Source organism: Parus major, chromosome Z, assembly GCF_001522545.3.
Source record: "Parus major isolate Abel chromosome Z, Parus_major1.1, whole genome shotgun sequence".
Classification (NCBI taxonomy): domain Eukaryota; kingdom Metazoa; phylum Chordata; class Aves; order Passeriformes; family Paridae; genus Parus; species Parus major.
In genome coordinates, this window is record NC_031799.1 from 63855412 (window position 1) to 63877052 (window position 21641).

Sequence of the window (21641 nt, forward strand, 5' to 3'; positions counted from 1 at the left end):
CAGCAAATTAGGAAGAAGCTTTTCATGTATGAGAAACATTTATTCCTTGGCAGCAAAGAGGGGTTTAACTGAAAGTTGTGAAAATATAAAGTTAAGTTCCTTCCTTGAGACACTTTTGAAAACATTACAGCTTACTGCAAAGTCAACAGTACACTAAAGAATTCCACGCCCCCCCCCCCCCCCCCATCACCCCTTGAATTTTATGGTGGCTTAGCATGTTTCTCATAAGGAAGAACATAATGGAAAATACAAATTTTTTTTGTATTGGACATAACTGATCAATCAGACACACAGTAACATAGGAAGGTATTTCACTTTTAAACCTAAGTACTGACTCCTGTTTCAAAGATACATGAGGCTATGTTGCTTTGCATTTTGAATTAATTTATGTCCCGTTACTGTTAAATTTCTTAACAGTTCATTTTGCGGTCATTAGGTGCAATAACCAGAGATCTGTTTCCATGAGATACCATCATTTTTCCTTCAAGTAATGAAGGAAAACCTCTTATGCTGGAAATCACCTAAGTGCTATCTAATTAGTATGTCAAATGCAGGGTGATTAGGAGAGAATGTAGCCAAATTTAATTGACAATAAAAGATTGGATAGTTGCATTCAGTTTTTATGATGTAGTTAAAAATAAGTGGAATACATAAATCCACAGTGTACAGTGCTTAAATGCAGGGATGCAAGCAAATATTGTGGGTTTTATGTTGGGTTTTTTATTGAATTAGTATTAAAATTTCAGTCTGAAGCGTGTCACAATTTATTTGAAGTGTTTTCTGTGTAGTTCAATAGGGAGTGCTTTTGCAGTCCTCGTTCATAGATGGGTGTTTCATATTTCAGCTTTAGGTTTTTTATAGTGTGTGTAATTTTTGTTACAGTATGGTATATGGCAGCCATCTGCAGCTCAGACTTGTTCTAAAACAGTAGGGTATATTTTTACTTCTCTATAGTATTTAAGGGTCTTTGAATTTTTTCTTTGAAGAATTGTCTGCTTATCATCTATAGTGTGTGAGGTTAAAATCACTGAATACTTGAGGATTTTATATAATGATTTTTCCTTGCTGAGGGCATACACATTATTGGTTCATTATTTTATATAGTGAAAAGGGAGGATATGGCAGATCTTGTTCCCCCATCAATTAAGCTATAATTTCTTGTGGAATAAGAGCAATATTTTACAGAGGTAAAGCAGGCAAAGCTTTGAGGAATGAGTGGGAGTAAGGGACTGCAGTGAGATCAGTGCTGTGTGAAAATCATTACTGGTCTTAATGTCTCTTTTTCTATTGTTTTAGAGCTGATAGATATCACATGTACCCTGCTACTGCTGAACCCCGACTTCACCACTGCTTGGAACGTGAGGTATGTTGCACTTAAAAAATGCAGTCAAAAGGCCTGGGCCTTACATGAGTCAGCTGAAAGCTTTGTTTCAAGTGGTTATTAGTGATGCAGCAAGAACTTGTCTAAGCAGCTAAGAAGTGCTGAAGGAATGTTAAAAATCTCTTCTTTCCTTTATATAGCAGATAGTTTGAGACTGCCCTTGTTTGGCTTTTGTTGGGTGGATTTGTTTGTTTGTTGGGGGGGGTTTGTGTTTTTGGTTTTTTGTTGTTGTTGTTTTTGGTTGGGTTTTGGTTTTTTTTAATTGCAGGCTGAAGATTACAGTGCTGCATATGAAGGCATGTTTGCACCACATTTTTAGGGTGTGTAAGTCCCACTGAACTACCATTCCTCTTTCCTCCTGCAGTTAATGAGGGTAGTGCTCAACTGCTGTATGCTGTGTGTATTCACTGTTCTCATTTTTACCTCTCTTTGAGTTCTTTTGAGATTCCAGCACAGTTTGCTGCCACTACCAGTGCAGGTAGATACACTGCAAGAGAGGGGGAAAAGTTCTCTACCCTTTATTTTGATCACATTTCCCCCCTCCCCTCTCCTTTCTTGTACCTATTGGATTTAGTATAGATTGATCATTAAGAGCTTCAGAACCTGTCTGGGGCTCTTAATGGAAGAGGAGCAGTCTTGCTCTTCAGGAGGTGCAGGAACAACAATTCCTTACAACTTTGTAATCCTATGACTGTTCTGTAAATTTCAAAGATGGAGGAATATTCTTTCTGCTGCCTAGGTAAGACTGGAGACAGTCTTAAAGTAGTTTCAGAAGGGATGGAGGGCTGACAAAACTATGATAATCTCTTTATGTTCATTAATGGAAAACAGGGCTTCTGTAGTTACAGTGCACTATTGCAGGTGGTGCATTAACAAAATGACCTAGAAAGATGATGTCTGTGTCTAGTTGTCAGCCCTAGTTATGGCAAATTCAGCTTTTTCTTTTTCCTTTTTTCTTTTTTTCACTGCTGATTTAGTTCTGAAGGACTCTGCTGTTTTCTGTATCTTTCTCAGGTCTAAAAAAACGGGGATGAATGTGATGGCAAAGGGTTTACTGTCATGAAAATGTATAGCTTGAGTAGCTTTGAAGTGATAAAATGGAATTAGGAGCTTGTATAAGTACTGGAGCTGTTACAGTAATCTAATCTTACAGTGCTTATAATTGATTTTTGGTTTATGTTCTGTGGATTTTTTTTTTCTATTGTACATGCATTCATCCTTGTGTCAGTCTGGCTTTTTTTTTTTTTTTTTTGTGCCTGACAGCAGAAAGAGGTAGCTTTTATGTGCATGAGAAGAGTAGTTCAAAGTTGTAAGTGGAATTAAAAATGCTAAGGAATGTGGATGAGGATTGTTTTCTCTTTCATGATGTTTATGATTTACCAAAACATACAAATTACTACAGAAGTTGGCCTTTCTCCCCAAATTGTTTGCTAATGATCTACCAATCAAGTCTGTCTTTGAAGCTCTGTTTAGCGTCCAGAGAGATGTTGTTACACAAGCCAGTCAATATCTGTGGAGGTTACCAGCCAACCCACGCTATCAAAGGAGCTGCTTTGCTGAATCTGACCCTAAATTGTTCTAGGCTTCCACTGGGAGGTTGCTCTTTTGAAGTTTGGAGCACTAGTTATGTTGATATAGATTTCAGCTTCTCTGTGGAATTACAGGTCAAGCTAGCCAGATGTGTGGCATAATCAGTTACAGAGCAGAGGATTGACTGTGTTCTGTACAGATGCTGGTGATAAATCCTTATGCTGAGGTAGTTTGAGCTGAGCACTAATTGTATAAGACTTGAGCTCTGCTTGCAGAACATGATGGATCTGTTGTGGGATGATTGGTTTCTTGTTGCTCAGATGATGTTTGTCATGCCAGGTTCATCTTGCATTCTCCATACACAAATTCACTGCTTTATTTTGAGGGGGGAAAAAAGCCTCATAGACTATTAAGTAGCCTAAAAAATAAAGTATGTTCTAGTTGTTTACTGAATAGCGGTCCTCCACGCAGTGTGTTTCTTGTAATTTATTGACTTTTTCATTGCAGGCTGGGATAATCCCTTTCTCATATGTTGATTTCTGCTGAAAGCTTCAGAGATAGCAGTTGACTCAGTAGCACTGAACTTGAAGAGAGAGAAAATGAAATCTCTTCTTAGGAAAGGACACAGGACTTGGCAGAGCCAAGTCAGAACACTAAAATGATGTTGTGGAAGATAAATGAGCATTTCAGCTCAGCTGACAATCATAGAAAGTTGTGTCTGATTAATGAAGCACAGGAGAACACAGAACGTCAAACGTGTTATCTAGGCAAGCTGGGAATAGATGGTCTGCCTTGACTATGTAGCTTTCTGAAGATTAGTAATGTGTCTACTACATACGTTGGTTGGTTATTTATTTATGTAAATTAGAAGTGACTGGAAAGTTACAGAAGGGCAGTGACTATAACCTAAACCCTGACACCTGAGCAAGAAGTAATTATATGGTGGAGGAAGATGTGCAGAAGAGTAGGTGTGTCACTTCCTAAAAACTGAGAGAGAAACCCCTGTTACACTGAATGGGATAAGAGAGATCTCTAGTTGTTAATCCTAGATTCAGTTATCCTGTGTTTTTAAAAGTTGAAAAGTCTTGCAAGTTAAAATGACCAAAATTTTATGTAAGTGATTGTAAAGGAATTTTCATAAATGCCTTTGTTCTTCCTGTTATACTTTCTGGGCATGTACAATTGATGAAAAGACATTAGTCAACAAGATGCTCTGAAAAGTCACATTTTGCTTTCAGATGAATGACTTCAAAGGTGTTAGCATAAGGTAAGTCAAAATGACTCCAGATTATCTTTTATGGGAGCTAAAATTCTTGAGGCTGAAACATTATCTATCATCCACATGTCAAGAAAGTGAGCTAGGAATTGTATCCCAAGTTGGCTATTAGGTGAAAGAGCTTAGAAGAGGTTTATGTGGGAGCTTATGGTACTTCAGCCATACTACTGCTTGTGGTCCTTTGTGAATGGGAGAATCTCTTATTTGAAAATCATTACAGCTAAAACCAGCATTTCTGCTACAGCAGATGGTCGATCTTGTCTGTACTGTTCCTCAATTTAGCAAAAGAGGAAGTTTACTTTAAGAGTGTAGAAGTGTGAGTCTGTTTACTTACAGTGAATATTTGACTTTAGAAAGAGCAATTTCTTCACTCAAAGTTTATGTTTTGGGAGATAGGTGGCCTGGTAATCTAAATCTTCGATAAATATGTAAATGTATTTGTTTTAAGCATCAGACTGATCTAGGCTGTATTTTCATTTTGTGTGTGTGGTAAGTAATTTTTACCAAAACATTACCTTTTGCACTGCAGTAAGGAGGCAGTTGTTCCACCTGCTCCAGTGCTGACTCTAAATCTTTCTTTTGTATGCTTTCCAAATTTGAGTGCACTGACACAGATTGGTCTGGTCAGTCTGCCACTTCTGGTTGGTATATCTGAACTGCTTGTTAAAAAACAGCCAAAAGCATCCAATCTGAAGCATGCTGGAACTTGCTTGAGATAAAAACAGATGCCCCAGTAGCTATCAGAAGCAAAACTTCCATAAGAATTTATATATTTCCCCACTTTGCTTCAGTTTGAAATAATACTTGCTCGCTGTTAATGTTGCAGCCATTAGCTTCTGACTGTGGTTATAAGTTTCAATTACAACAACACAAAGTCAAAGTACCAGATGGGAGTCAGTTTCCTACTAAAAATTACCATGACAGACAGAAAATATGTACTCACAGAAAGGAAACACGTAAATTTGTTTGTGAGACTCTGGCCTTATCTTTGGGATGACATTATATTTTCTGCATCAGACTGCAGAGGAGTTTTGCCTTCTTATTTGATAGTAGATCTTTCCAGAATTTATTACCTTTCATCCCACTGAAATCTTTTGGTCAGAGGGTTGATCATCTTCTCCTCACTTACTAGTGCCATGCCTATTACTATGATGAATCAGAATTTATTATGAGAAACCAAAACCCAAACCCATGCAAAAATTTCTTCTGCTTTTTGCACTCTCAGTTTCCAGTTGTGACTTGTGCAGGTTCTGGGAAATGTGTGCTTTCTTCCTGCAGATAGTAACTTTGGAACTACTGTATCTATACTTCAAAGCTGCTACTTACTAGATTGAAGAATAGGATATGAAGACTAATGTCCTTGGAGTAACCAGAGATGGGGTGATGTCTACAAACATGCTCAGGATAGGCAGTAAGATTTATAAAGCTAGAAGGAGGAGGGTGAAGGGCAGGGAAGTCTGTGCAAAGAAGGTGAGAAGGCCAAGTGCAGATTTTAATTTCACTCTTGTCTGTGGGAGGTACTCTAGGAAGGGTTGTGTTGGAAAAACATTAATTTTTGTCAGGGCAAATTTTTATTTTTTAACCTAAAATTGTTTTGCATTTAAGCAAAGTGAGCAATTTGCAACTTTTTGTTAAGTTTGTAAAACATTCTATATACAGAGAATATTTCCCTTTTCTTTATAAATTTAGGGAACCTTGACACTTTATCTTGAACAGTATTTAAAAACTACAGGTATGTGTGGAGGAGTGCTATGTATAAGAGTATTTTCAGATGTGCACAGTGATCTAAGGGCTTCATTTCAAGAAGGGTAGTTTATTCGTGTATGTAACCCTACTGGTAGTTGATGCAGTAATTTCTAGATAGGTTTGTGAACTAATGGGTTATGTATTCAGATTAAGTTCTTCATGCACATACGTATAGTACATATATATGTATAGTAGAATGGATTAATGCACTAATGGCTTTTTAAACTCCTGTCATTTGACAGTGAAGTTCTGTTATGATACAAAGGAAATGCCATGCAGTTTGTTACTGGGATTTGTGTTCTGTTTTCAGGTTACTGCTTTTATTCACACAGATTTGTTTTATCTTTTGTAGGAAAGAATTAATACTGTCTGGCACTTTAAATCCACTTAAAGATTTGCATCTTGGAAAACTGGCGTTAACCAAGTTCCCAAAGAGTCCAGAGACATGGATTCATAGGTTGGTTTCCTTTGCCTTCTATTGACTCCTCAAAGATTTTTCCTAGGTGTTTTTTATTTCCTGTTCTAGGGTTAAGGAGAGTCATAGATGCAGGAGGACATCTAGAAATACATGAGGTTCTTTGAACCTGTCATTGCAGGATACTGTACTTAGGCTTTTGAAGCTACCTGTCTATATTCTGCACTTAGAACTGAAACCATATGCACTTTTTTTTTGCAGCATACTTTTTAAATAAACTTTAGAGGCGGGATAAATTTCCTTAGAGGTTTATCATGTCTTGCAGCACCTAAAATTCTCAACCAGAAAATTTTGATTCCATCAATTTTAAATATATTTTTCTACCTAGTAGCTAACACTGGAAAAACAAGACTTTTTTTGCATGTTAATGCTTCTGAACCTGGTGCCATCTATATCATTATGACGATAAATATGTTTTTATCAAATAAGTCAGAATGTTAAGTTCTTTATATTTATTTTTGCATTTTAGGAATAATAAAAATTCTGCCTATAATTTCCATGCAAACTTAAATTAGCAGTATTTTGGTGGTGTCATAATTTGTTTTTCTTTCTTTTGCTTCCCTCCATCAGAAAAGTATATTTGAGGGTGTTTGCACAAATGTTTGTCTTGGATGTGGATATGCTGACCATGATTGATACATATTAGAAAATAAGATTCACAAAAATATTTCTCTGCATCAGCATAATTAATTATGGGTTTCCTATGTTTACTCTATGATAAATTTTGGGTTTCCTATTCCCCCATTGTATGAAATCTCAGACCGAAAATGCAAAAACCTATAATGGGATTACAAATAAAATTTAATAAAACATAAACAAATTGTTTTTTTTCTTATACGTGGCAGATACACTCACTGAAGATGTCAAAATACCTGTCATTCATTTTGTGAGATGACCTCCTGCTGTATATTTTGGGGGTTCAGATATATCTGGTGCATATGCAGTCAGTATATCTATTGATTGTGCAGTTGTCACTTACGAATCCTTCATTTGTTTGTAGTAATTCCAGGAATTGTGAGAGCAATAGGAACATGCAGTATTCAAAATGACTCCAAATTAATTAGAGGAAATTTTTCAGAAAAACAAAATAATTCCATGATATTCATCAAGTTCCAGAAATATATTTTAAATCTTCTGAGGTTGTGATTGCACTGTCTAGAAAGTAGCTCTAATTTAATTTTGTGGGTTTTTGGATGCTGTAGCCACAGAGACTGTAAAGTCTGTATTTTTCACTCTCTTCTGCATATATAATTTATCAGATTTCCTTGTTTCATAAAACATGTTTATTTTAAGAAACTGAAATAATTACAGAATCAAAATAATTTGTCTTTATGGTTTTACTCAGAAGATGATGTTAATGAAATAATACACATCTTTTGTTTAGGAGTGTCTATGCCAATTTGCATTTTTTTGGCTAGACTATTTTTGAATTTTCCATTTCTTGCATAGCTGTGGACTGAAGTAAAAAAAATACTAAAAGGTGATGTTTGGATCAAAGACATTTTTAAAAATGAAAAGTTAAATCTTCAAAATTACCACATTTCATAAAATACTATTATACAACAGAGCATGATTTGCATAGCTGTACACCTTTATTTAAAACAAACAGTGTGTAGGAAGAAAGTGTGCATACACTGCTTGTAATATTCTGTTTAGAAACATAGTTTGAAATTGCATTCTTATCTTTAATATTGTCTTCCAATCTTTGTCCTTTTTTGATAACTGAGTGAAAAAGATACAATGTACAAGTAAACAAACATATTATGAATGTCTTCAAATGAGAGAGAAAGCAGATGAGTAATTTGTTTTTAATACATGGTTAACTTAGCTATTTTATATATGTTTATCTAGATACATAATTTTAAATATGGCTTGCAAAATAGAATTCTCTCTTTAAAGAAAGTGAATTTATTACTTTTATTTTATTGATTGCTTTTAATCTGGAGTTAAAATAAATGTTGGCACCTTTGAAAGCAGGAATTCAATGGTTTTGGAACTGATGTGAGTGCGTACAAAACAGGATAACCTCTGCGCTGCACACCAGAGGGTTTCCATTTCTCCAGAGCATTCCACATTGGACCATTACAATTCCATTGACATGGCCTGTTCTGTGGAAATTTACACATCTTTGTGTTGGGGCTGCAGATGGAGTATTGAGGTTGCCTCTAAAAATACTACTAAAACTTTGTCCAAAGTAAAATTAAAAAAACAAAACATCCAGGAATCTGTACTTACCTCAGACACATGAAATAAAATATGTGTAATTCATAAGTAAAAAATCTGTTTTACTTATACCTATAGCCTTTGAAACCATATGTCTTTTGGACTTTGCTACTGCTGGTGATATACAGAAACTAACTTGAATTGTGGTGTGCAGCACTGTCAGATGTAAAAGATACTAAGCAGAGTTAATTTTTTATTAAATCATTCTATCTCACTTTGGCTGCTTCATTTTAGTGCTATGCAAGACTTTGAAAGAGAATCCCATTAAAAATTTCTCGCACACATAGTTTGCACCCTTCCGTAAATTTGCTGTTTCTTTGTTTTATTTTATTATAATGTAAGTAGCCATGATCACTTAGAGTGAGCAAACTGATAGCAGTGTTGGGGTGTGATCGTTGTGTCATAGCTTTTAGCGTGGCAAGCATTCAGATGGTTGTTAATTACTCATTACCTAGCTACAGTGTAGTTCAGAGAATGGAAATATTGGAAAGATTCGATTTATGCAAATGATGAACCATTTTTTTCTCTTAAAATTGCTCTCTCACCATTAACACTTTACATCATTTAACCAGGCGATGGGTGCTGCAACAACTAATTCAGGAAAACTCCTTGCCCAGCCTTGCAACTAAGGGAAACTTGGGAGCAGCACCTGCGGAGAGAATTCACCGACTAGTGCAGGAGGAAATGAATGTCTGCTCTGAGGCTGCTGGGAGATATCCAAGCAACTACAATGCTTGGTCCCATCGCATCTGGGTTTTACAGCATTTGGCAAAGCTCACTGTCAAGGTATAATACAATAGTGAATAAATTCTTACGTTTTCTTGTCCTCTTTGCACCTTTTGCTAAGTCCTGTTCCAGCTTTGCTTTGGCTTTTCTCACCCCATCCGTACCATTCTTTAGAGGCTGTTTACTTGCTTGATGTCTCATGTTCCACCTTCAGCAATTTCTGTGTTTGAATACCTGAAAAGTACGATAAATTTCAACAAGATGCAGGACTGGAACCTTGCAAAAAAATTGGCAGATAAAATAGTCACTGATTCTACGGCCATTTAATTCTTGCAAGGTTGCCTGAAATTAAGGAGTACCTGGATTATTTAGGGCTGTATTTCTGCTGTAATACAAGCTTTGTCTGTAGTTTGAAGTGTACAAGGAAACAGAGGCCCAAAGACATAAATTTTATGTTGTATTATCATTTAAATATGCCTTCTCAAAACAGGTTTATCATTAACAAAGCTGTTGACCTGCTTTGGAGGATTTCAAGAGGTAGGCTGTGTAATAGGATTTTAGTTATTCCTTTTCCTTTGGTTTGATAATCCTAATGCTACTGTAGACTGAATCTCCGAATCAGCTCAAGCTCTTGGAAAAAGATTTAAAATGCTAAAGTTTTGGCCCAGGAGGAAGATTTTCTCACAGGATATAGATGTTTCTTCTTTCTTACACTAGACAGTCAAAAACATTATTGTCTTTCAATATAGAAAATCCAGTTTGTTCAGTTTTGTTTGCAGAATTTGAATGGTGTTAGCAAGTTTATGTAGAAGAAACTCCTTCTTTCCTAAGAAGTTAAGAGTGTACCATAAAATTATCAAGATTACTTTCAAAAGTCTTTAGAAGTGAACGGAAAAGTTTTGATCTCTTTGGATCGTTTAAGCTCCAGAGGAGAAGCAGTGTGAGGAAAGAGGTTAAGGCCTGTGAATAAAAACAAACCACCAGCTCTAACAAGAAAGCAAAGCAAAGTAAAAGCTTTGTCTGGGAGCCAAACTTGCCATTTCTCTCCAGAAATGAATTTTGAAGCTTTAAAAGCACTCAGAATTAAGAGACTATTCCTAGGAGACAGCAGTTTTAAAAACACAGCTACAATTGGCAATTTAAGTATTTACTAAAGTTGTTCTGAAAGCCTTTCTAGGGGTTCTTTAGTAGTTAAATCAAGCAACCTTATTATGGACAAGTACTTTTGTATTTTACAGCTCTAGGACTTTAAACATAATGTTATGGTTGACATTGTCTCATGGAAAATGAAGGTATAAATTAGATTTTTTTCCTTTCAAGCAACTCACCTACCTTCTGACCCTCACAGTCCACTGGATAAAAAAGTAAAATACTTAAAGCTAATAGCAATGTAGTTTTTGCCACCTCTAAATAGTATTTATTACTAACCATTCTGAGATTCTTAAAGCACTGCTTATTTCTTAACAGAAGTGGTTTGGGGATTTTTCCCACTCAGCTTGTGGGCAGGTTTCTGAAAAACCTGCCTTTTTGGAGTTTGGAGGAAGTATTAAATATTGTATTCTGCAGGGTTGCCAAGATGTTTTTCAGCACACAGTAGAAAAGGCTCAGTGCTGGTTCATTTTTCTGTGTATTCTTAAATCATTACCACAGTGGCTGAAATCCCCAAGGAAGAGGTTACCTTAATACAGAAGCCGTAGTGGTAAGTTTGTCCTTTATACTGGTTGATAACTGTCCCTGTTTTTTTTGTTTCAGGTTCTCCTCGATGAACTTTCATCCACTAAATATTGGGTATCCATGCATGTCTCGGACCATAGTGGATTTCATTACCGTCAGTTCTTACTCAATTCCTTGATACACAGAACAGTGACTGACAATAACATACTGGTACAAAATCAAATGGTAAACGAGCAAAACACTAGCCTTCAGAAGGAGGAAGAGGGTGCAGGAACAGAAGCTGCTTGTGCAGAGGAGCAAAGCTTGGATCTCCCCCGCCGTTTGGATGAAGAGATGGAACTCTGCAGTGAACTGATCGATAATTACCCGGGGCATGAAACCTTGTGGTGTCATAGGTAAGAGTACTTAGGCAAAAGAGATTTTTTCTGATTTGTGGATGATTCTTCACATGATACTTCCAAACAAATTTTTCTGGTTTTAGGAAGCACCACTCATTAAAAGATTTTTAATTTGGTATGTATTTAAGCCTTTAGAAGATGTTCAAAAGCATAATCAGAACAGTTGTGTGGGAAATTTGAATTGGCTTAAATGTCTTGCGGTGTAAGCTCCACTTGTCCATATAATTTGTGTAGGAGACACAAGATGATCTTAATGAGCCTCCTCACACTTTCAATGTTTAAACAACAAAAAAACGAACAATATGTATACAGAGGATTGGCTGCAGAAAATGTTTTGTTTACTAGCTGGATTCAGTTTCCTGTCCAGGTAACAGTAGATTTGCAAAAGTGATGTGGAGTCCTTTCTAGTACAGCATGCGCAGAGACAGCAGATTTTGTCTGTGAGGGAAATCTGGTGGGATGTCAAGTGAATTGAAACAGTTCAGCAGCAACAGCTGTGTATTTTCAGTCCATGACTTTGTTTTTTTTTCTTTTCCTTTGAAGAAGGTGTGTATTCTACCTTCAACAGCACTTAAGCAACAAACTTCCTCTCGTGAGTGCGGCGTTACCATCTGTGGACAGCAGTGATGAAAGTCTGAGTAATTCCCATCACAGTCCTGCAACGGGTCACATGGCACAAGCTATGGATGTTGATGGTTTGAATGAATCCAGCAGCAAACAAGGCTATACCCAAGAAACAAAACGCCTGAAACGTGCTCCTGTGCAGGACTCTCTTGGTCCAGAAATGGAATACCGGTTTGTTGATAAAGTGTTATCAACTTGTAGGGATGTGGATCAAGCCAGGTTTGCTACTGCTTATAGAAAATGGTTAGTTACTTTTCTAGGTCAGTGAAGGAAGTGTTTCAGGGTTCTTCTCTTAGTGCAATATTCTCTTTTCAGACACAAATGCATGTCTTGGTTGCAAGTGCTAGCTAGCTCTGTGTTTCTTTCTCTTATGACGGTCAGTCCTAAAGCTAAATTTCAGAGTAGAAGTCTGTCACTTTATTAAAGAACTGGCATATGTTTTTATTAAGCAAATGCAGTTTGTTATTTAATCTCGTAAAGAAACCACTCTTACCAGCTTCATACCCTGACATTTTCTTTTTTTTTAACTTCTACATTCATTAAGGTGGACTCTGAATCATTTGACTTAAAAAAAAAATAGGTAAAAGAAAAAAAGTTTGAAATGCTTGTGAAACAGAGTGTCTGAAAAAAGAATGTGAGAAACTGTCAATGTCGGCTAAATCTGTTCCCTGTTTGTTCCTGTATAGCATCATGCTTATTGGATGCTTATTGGATCCAGAGTGTATTTTGGTGAGTGCTATTATTTTTGTATAGCAGTCTTTGGTAGGACACCAGAATACAGTATTTCTTTCTGAAGGCTCCAGTAACAGTTTTAGACCTATCGTGCCTATTACTGTTTTAACTGGGTTTCTGCTTGCTTACTGATTGCCATGTTAGCTTGATAGGAAGGCATGAGGTTGAAATCTTGATAAGCAGATATAGGAAAATGTGGCAGAAAATTGTTCAAACACATGTTCACCCACGGTCAGAGCTGTATTTGGCTGTATTTGGAAATAGTTTTCTTAAAACAGACTGCTTTACCTTCATTTCTTACTTGGTGTTTATTTATTTATTTAATCTCAACAGTCCAGGATTAATCACACTTGATACGCATTTCTTATGTCCTATTTACATCACAGATTCTCACCCTGCTAAATCACACATTGTACTTAACCAAGACCCTACAAGTCCAATATTGGATGGAGTACAAAGTACCTCTTCCAACTCATTTCTGAGGCTGTACAGTTGAAAATAGAAGTGACAGCGAGGAAGGAGCTAACTATTCCCTTTTGTTCTTTTGAAGAGCTTCATTCTTCGGTTGTTTTTTTGCTTGTTCCTTTTTTACCCTTAAGGAAGAGCTCTACTCCAACCATACATCTCTGTTTACATAACTGTAAATTTTAAGGGAATTTGAAATCAAATATGAATGGTGTATTTTGTCATTTCCTTAGAACTTGTCTGTAAAAGGGATTTTTTTTACACTAGTAGAGTTGTGCTGGTCCACAGACCCAGGGGAAACATTCCACAACTGTGGAAGTCTATACAATGGCAACATTGCCTCTTTGAAAAGCAGACAATTCTCTGGGGGGATTAGATTTTCAAGTTAGTGTCCTTGTCGTAATTGCTTTATTTATCTCCTGCTGCAAATGCCTCTTGACCATAAGTTTCAAGATGCTGTTTCTGTTGGGCAGAGAGAGAAACTATGAGGGAGGAAAAAACACATGTAGCCTTCTCAAACGGTGTCACTTTGAATCAAAAAAGCACTCAAAATGTGAAGTTCCTGCACTTCTAAGTAGTTTGATGAATGAAGTTTACTCTTGCATTTCAAGATGAAAACAGACCACCTGCAGTCTTTGATAGTATGTTCATGATTCAGGCACCATGTAGCTAACAGTGACATTTCTAAATGTACACTCTTCTGTTTACAGTACATAGATAAGACTGATCTAAGCTTGAGCATCTCCATGTCAAAGCTTTGTGTCAGAGGGCATCCACCCCTGCCTCTCCATAGGTGTGGATATTATAATGACATGGTCATTAGCTTTGAGGTGCTGTGGGATGCTGTGGTGGTTTGGTTGATAGTTATAGTAGCAGAAGACTATGATTGTTGTCTGAAGGAAGTGTGGGATTGGCTTGAGGAGATTGAAGTAGAAATGGGAGTCTTAAGAACTTAAGTACTTAACTTGAGCAAGAACTTTTACACATCCTGCGGGACCTGATGTTTATTGAATGTGGATGCTTCATTACAGTATGTATAGTAGCCTGGGTCAGCTTGATTAACAGTATCCCATTAATGACTATATGAACCTGGCAAGTGTGAAGTCCAGGGGGCAAGGTATCTTGGTCCTAGACTACTTAGTAATGTATTTGTGTGTTCTGTTTACCTTGACAAAAATGACCTGTTCATGAGAAAAACATAGTGATAGGAGCAATCTCAGAAATAGGAGCACGATAAGAAACATTTCTTGAACCATTCTTGAAACATTTATTCCGTGGAATGGAAGAGATTCTCTCTTCTTGCACTAGAATGACTGAGGCTTTCAGAAGAAAATACTAATATTAAAATCTGACATGAAACTCATTATATAGATCTTCCAGACTATAATCTGGAGTCTTAGTTAACATTCTTAGAGGTGTACGGTGGAAGTTCTGTGCTTTTGAACTAAGTATCATTAACATTTAAGCAGGTGCCCTCAAATACATGTATGTTGTTCCTATTCATGTCAGAACAAGTAATGTATTCTTGTAGGACAACAGAATTTGGTCCTTTGTAACTGAATAGGATTGCATTGAATTTCAGTACTTGGAAAAGGTTCTGAGAACTCTGATCAGAGAAAGTGATGTTATTCTTGCTACATTTGCAAAACACTGATGGCTGTAGTATAACTCATAAGTGTGGGTTTCTAAAGTCTGCACCTGATGGAAATATTCCCCTTCACTTCGTTTTTAAATCCAGTTAGAATAGTTAGAAATGTTTGCAGACCTCAAAACTAAATAGTGAAATTGAAACAAGTCATATCTTTCTGTTTGAAGGAAATGCAAACAGTAAGTTGTTAAATTCAAGCTTTAATTTTTTAATAGTAACAATATAAATTATATGAAAAAGGAAAATAGTATCTAAATTGCTTCCACCTGTCAATGTTCTGAAGCCTCATGCATGAAATGATTGAAGAAATACTTATACTGCATTAGGCTCTAAACTGATGTGAAGTTCTGGAATGTTGATCATTGCAGCATACCTATCTAACCACTTGGTGTTACTGCAGAATCCCATTTGGGCACTGTTCAAAAACAAATAAAGTGGCTTTAGGTCATTGGTAGTTAACATACCAAGCACAGCTACTTTACATAAGGTATTTCAGCTGTTTCATGTTTCAGAGATCAGAGACTAAAAATTTAGTCAGTGAACATTCCTGCAGAGAAAATGTCCAGCAGAAGCTGCAGAATACAAAGCTCTAACTCTGAAGTTTCTTCAAATGTAAAATCAAACTTTGTACAACTGTAAACATCTTCATGTAAAGTTCAGCATCTTCCTAATTTTGTGTCCTGCTGTAGTATGTGTCATTTGAATTGATTATTTTTGTTCACTGGATTAGTCTTTGTAGAAATTTGTTAGTACTAGAAACAAAGGGTTTCGAGGAACAATGTAATTTGAAACTACAGAATTTGGAATAGAAGAAATCATGTTTTTAAGTGGTAAATTCTCAGCTGCTAAATACAGTAACTGTTATTTCACTGGCGTTTTGTTTGTCTTGTGTGTTACAGTCACTGGAGAAACATGCAGCATTAAAGATAGCTACAATAACAAACTTGTATGAAGTTATTGGAATGCATTGTTACAGCTGCTCTAATTAATATTCTTAATGTACTCATGTCTACATATTTGTATTTTATTGACTGCTTACATATTCTTTATACAACAAAATTCATGTGTCATTTAAATAGGGGATAAAGTAACTTGTGAGTTTATACTATTTGATTAATTACCTTGTATGTAATTTGTTTTAAGACAAATAAGCAAAGTGATAATATAGTGAGAAAGCTTAGATTTTTGTCTTATAATCAAAATTTCTGGCATTTCCAGTTTTGTTCTAGTGCTGCTTAATTAGAATGTGTAGCTAGACTTTATGGATAGGAGTGATTTATTTTTTTTTCCTAAGTAGATAGTTAATGACTTTTTAAAACAGTACTGTATAATACTGATGAACAGAAACAAAGGGTTTTGGAAAGGTTTGTCTGCATAACCAGACTCAAAAAGCATTATTTTTCAAAAATATATAATACACTGAGCAAAATGTGAGTACCAGAGAATAATTTAAGGTGTGAGCCTTTAGAGATTTGATGATTAAATTTTTGGGCAAGTTGTTGTTTGCTTAGTTTTGTTTTGCCTTCTGTAAGGGGAGAGTGGTTTTTTTGTTGTTGTTGTTGTTGTGTTTCTTCGTTGTTTTTTTTTTAAATCTAGTAGGTGAACCATTGCACTTAAAATGTGGGAAGTAAAACCCACAACTGCTGAATTGTATATTATAGAGCAATTTTGGAAAAAGCAGTGAACTGACACTGAAATGTAGATGTCACTTTTAAATGCATCTTTGCACTCAGTGGGTGATGAGAGATATGTATAATTAGATCTTACTGTTTTCTCAGTGTCAGATACAAAGAAAAGGGTGTAACTCACCAATTGTCAAATGTATTTAACATTCAAGTTAATTTCAAAGGAAGTTCAGTGTCCCTGTCTGTAATTTTCCCTGTGCACTCAGAGGTATGTTTCTTCTCAGCCTCTTCTCTGTTCTTCCAACCAGCAAAGAAGAATGTAGCAAAGCATTGGTGAGGTGGCCTAATTTTGTGTTTGAGTAACTCTGACTACCTCCCAAAAAGTACTTTGACTGATGTCCTTAAGTGGAGTTCATTGGACTCAGTTATTTCAGAACCTCATGCTAGGCTTATATCCTCTTTCAGATGTGAAAAGCAAGAGCTTTATCAATATTTACCAAGTTTTCCAGGGAGAGTTTGAAGGAGAAAGGTTAAAAAAAAAATCTTGTAGTTAAAGTTGGAAAAACTAGAATTAGAAAAAAATTTCATTAGTCTCTTCTCTGAAGAAGCAACTCTATTGCTGAAAAATGGAGGGAATTCCATATATTACACTTTTGAACTGCAGACCTGACACTTCCTAACGGCTTTTGCTTAGTGTGTAATGTTACTTCTCAGGGCATAGTCTATTGTAGTGAATTAGGGTGCATTTTTACAGTTTATAATTATTGACTAAAAAGAAAAAAAAAGCTAAACATGTAATAACTGGCTTTTTTTTTTTGTCTACCACAGTATTTTATAATCTACCTGACACTGCAATATGTTGATTCTATACCCAGTAATGTACAGTAGACCTCACCATTTTATCTGCTTCATATTGTTACTCTGCATCTTGAATTGCTGTTGCAATCTTACAGGAAGGTCTTGACAGTTGTTGGATTTATTCTCTGAGTTTCCTAGTAGTATTCGGTAGAGTAGTTAGTATCTCAAAGTATGTTGTAATAATCATCTGTGTTGATGCACCATAGGTCTTAGATTGAATATTTTAAAACTTTTGTTAGGATTCTGAGTGCTAAATATTTTTTGATAGCTGTCAGATTCTTACATGCAACAGAGTTATTCTGGAAAACAGAACTTTTTGAAAAGTCTGGTTTGTTGAACATCTTTATCTGCACCATCTGGAACCTGCTATATAGACAGAGGTGGGGAGAACCCACAGTGAGGTGCATATTTTCTTCATGAGCAGGTTTCTGGATGGAATATAATTACAGTTAAACAAAGAGCTTTTCTTGGATGAGGTACAGCTGTCTCTTCATTGTGAATAAAGTGATGAAATTGGTACATCATTAATATGTTAAGATTTCCTGAATGGCTGCATGTAATGAGTAGATAAAAAGAATGTTGTTTTTTTAACCTGTTGTTAAAAAAAAACTACATAAATGATACGAGGTACCAGAATTTGTTTTTAGAAAGCAAGATATACCTACTGTGTTCATTCCCTTTTGTACCAGTTTTTCTTTTTTGAAATGGCTACATTTAAAACTGGGTAGTCATCCTGAAAAGTGTGCTTGGGACCACACTTCATATAATCTCATTACTTTCATATAATCAAAATAATAGATGTCTTAAATGTTTTTAAGTAGCATTAAGATCCAAGGTAGTGCCAGCACTACAGTGCTCAAGTGAGCCAATAAACTCTAATTTTGTAACACTATCATGTTCATCAGAGTACTATTCTATGTAGGGAAATGTTTATTTTATCAAGATATGTGCAAAAATATTTAATTCTCATAGCTTTCTTATTAGGGGATATACAACTAGTTTTCAACATAATATTTTGCAATATTTTTTCTATGAAAAATCTCAGATGCACAGTTGTGACCATTGTAAATTTTATGTAGATTTCCAAGATAAATTAGATAAATAATAAATTTTGTAGCAGAAAGACTGAAATTAGGACAGTAAAACACTGGAAAGTGTTCTACAGGATAGTGAATGTAAAGCATTAAGTTTGTTTTTCACTGGTCTTACTTTGTCATAGGATGAATTCCTGTCAGATGGGGATTTTTTTTTTTTTTTTTGGTAATCAGTCAAGAATTTATCTGTGAATAAATTATCTATATTTATTCTCCCACAATAAGTGTGCATGTATGTGTGACTGGGTGGATGGTGGAACTGTGTTTATGTCCTGTGAACACTGCAGAAATCACCCACATTTGGCTATCTGCTGACAGACTCCTCTATGGATAACCTGTCCTGAGTCTTAGTCCAGCAGGGTGAGTGCCTGCTGAAAGCAGTGGGATCTATTGCTTCCCCTCTCTGTCTTAATCTGCCTGATTATCATGATACTTGGGCAAATGCCTGCACACACCAACCAAATTATTAGTGGTGGTGTTTATTCCAAGTGCTTGTAGAGAGTATTTGAGACTGTGAGAGTTTGTAAGATCTTTCAAGCTGAGAAAATTTGGGGGTGCTCAGACAATACCTAGGGGATACTTTTCATGAGTCCTCCAGAAAGGAAATGGACAGGCAGGTTTTGGATGAGTACTTCAGCATCACAGGAGACTGAGAAAAGTGTAACTAGTGACTTAAATTGGTATTTAAATTCTAACAACAAATAGTCTTTTTGGTACTTTGTTTTCAGTATTTTTCTCACATTCTTTTTGTAAAAATAAATCACATAAAATATTTTCAGAATCACTCTTCACTTTGATTATCTTCTGATTCTGAGTTACTGGATTTGAGAGCTTTCCTTAAAGGAAGCAGTTTTAGTGGAAAATTCAGCACCTTTCCTGTTTCCTCTTAAACAATGTGATTTATTCCAAGTGTTCTAAAATGAGCACCTGAAATCAAAGGGCGTTACTGAAAGTATTGCTCATCATCCTAAATGCAAAGCTTAAAAAAGCTTCTCTCATATACTTCTTCTATTATTTTTTTTTCTCATTTTCTCTTACAGCTGCTGGGTAGAAAGAATATGTAAGGAAGCCTATAGTCGATATGAGCAATCTTGGCTTACTTAATTTGGGTCTTCATTTCTTCAGAAAGGAGCAAGTCATAAACCCTTATTTAGAATGGTCATTCTATAGAAGTAATTTGCAGGATCTGGTTATTTGTTTGTGATCTGAATGCTTTATTTTGACATTTATTGAAATGAGTTTCAAAATTCCCACCAACTTCATTAGCTTCAGATCTCAGGCCATGCTGTGGAGAGAGTGTCATGGCTACCATATAGCTATGACTTATTTCATGTTATGAATTGCAAGGGATTTGTTTGTCTTTCACAAATGGTTGTATTTATGGCTTCAATAAAAAAATAACCAGTTAGTGTATATAGTTGTTAGCACTGTGGAAAAGGAGCCAATGAAGTTATAGAATGGTATAGGTATAAAAGGGCAGCTAGAGAAAAACTAAGGGTACTACAGGGTATCAGTAGCTAAGAAAGCTTCCTTTTCCCCTCTGTTTTTTTTCCCCCTCTATTCTCTCCTCTCCTCTCTTTCTCCTTCCCCCACCTCGTGTCCCAGCTCAAAACTCCCCATTCTCTCCACTGCCTCCATGATTTTTGACATTTTCTAGTGGTAAAAACTTTTATACAATATACCTGTGTGCAAACCAGGATAACACTTTAGTTTTGGAAGTATTGCTAATATCAGTAGCAAATAGATACCAGTACTCAAGGTTTGTGCAAGATATTTAGGGATGACTGGTGAGGTTTTAAGTGCTGTGTGATAACTGATGCAATATTGAATGGGAATGTCTTAATAAACAGTGGATGGCCTGAGTGTTGCTCTTCTCCGGGCATGCTACAATATTTATGGTCAACAGCTGCACATTTATCATCCTTGCATCTCACAACTGCTTATCACTAGCTAACAGCTAATCTATTTTGTAAAATGCATCTACATAATATTCTTCAATTATCTGTTGTTATCTAGTACTGGATAACTTTTGCCACACCTTTAGTCCTTCTTCAGTGGAGCCTGGCCAGATACAGATTTTCATGGTTATAAATCTGGTTTTGCTGTGAAGGGAATAAGAAATTCCACCATATAAAGAAGTATTTTCCTGATGTCTAGCTAGAAACATAGAAGGGCGTCTTAGCACTGTTTTCCAGTTGTGCGCACCTGAGTTTTACCTTGTTTATCTCAAATATTTTGTATTGCATGTTAATTAAATTTCTGCATATCCTAGTAGTACAAAATTACTTACAAAATAAAAAAGAGCACCCTTACAGTTTTAACAATTCTATGCAGATATCTTCCAAAATGTACAGGTACAATTTTAGTGGTGGTGGTTGGTAAAAATTTTTTTTTCACTTATTTATTAGCAGACTTGTTTTTTTTATGTATTAGTGAGAAAATGGACTAAGCATCATTTGTAAGTTATTGTATTTCTGTAGAAAATGGAAAATAGTGTAATATTGTTTTTGTTAAATGTTGGCAGTTTATAAATAAACTTTTCATCTCCTAAAAAACCTTGTTTTCTGACAACACTGAACTCCTTTTCATTCATTGTTCAAGACACCCCTCGTAATTACTGCTAATCCCTTTGATGATACTCTTCCTTTGACATGAGCTTCATTTTTCTCTTGTGAATTAGGTGATGATAGCAGACTTACTTTTGGTTCTTTTAAACACCAACACTTAGGCCTTTTTCAAAAGCTTTCCTAGGTTTTTGTTTAAGCTTAGTTTCTAAAAGGACAGAGATGAACAGAAGTTAGTTCTTTATAAGATACTTCTTTCTGGCAATAGACAGCTGGCTATACTGTGTAGAGTTGCAGAATTTGGACATCAGATTGCTGTTTATGTTTCTCTAACTTTTTAAAATTTCAGCGTGATGTTCTGTGGTGTGCTTGGCTTTTTTAAAATCTGGAATCAACCAGAATAGCTTTTCCCAGTCTTTCCAGGTTCCATACCATTTCTATGCTGTTACAATTGAAGGGAAAGCAGGTAATTGACCTCTTGTGTTAGGAAAATATACCTTTCTTGATTCATATTAAAGATAGATGTAATATAGAAGTACCACTATACATGGTACTTTGATTTCCTGTTGACTGCCTTTAGAATATAAAGTCTGCTGTATAAA

The 21641-nt window shown here is 35.8% G+C and overlaps 1 protein-coding gene across 2 annotated transcripts in view; it reads left to right on the forward strand.

Annotated features, from left to right (window-relative positions):
* The window catches only part of PTAR1 (protein prenyltransferase alpha subunit repeat containing 1), a 29427-nt gene extending 9472 nt beyond the window's left edge, over window positions 1-19955 (forward strand). The window contains exons 3-7 of one of the 2 annotated variants that reach the window (XM_015615147.3): window positions 1297-1363; window positions 6286-6390; window positions 9204-9417; window positions 11110-11426; window positions 11973-19955. In XM_015615147.3, the coding sequence (XP_015470633.1) occupies window positions 1297-1363; window positions 6286-6390; window positions 9204-9417; window positions 11110-11426; window positions 11973-12321 (1052 nt within the window). In that variant the 3' untranslated portion in view covers window positions 12322-19955. The remainder of the gene's footprint in view (window positions 1-1296; window positions 1364-6285; window positions 6391-9203; window positions 9418-11109; window positions 11427-11972) is intronic. The other variant, XM_015615149.3, reaches the window with a different exon arrangement.
* The last annotated feature ends 1686 nt before the right edge of the window (window positions 19956-21641 follow it).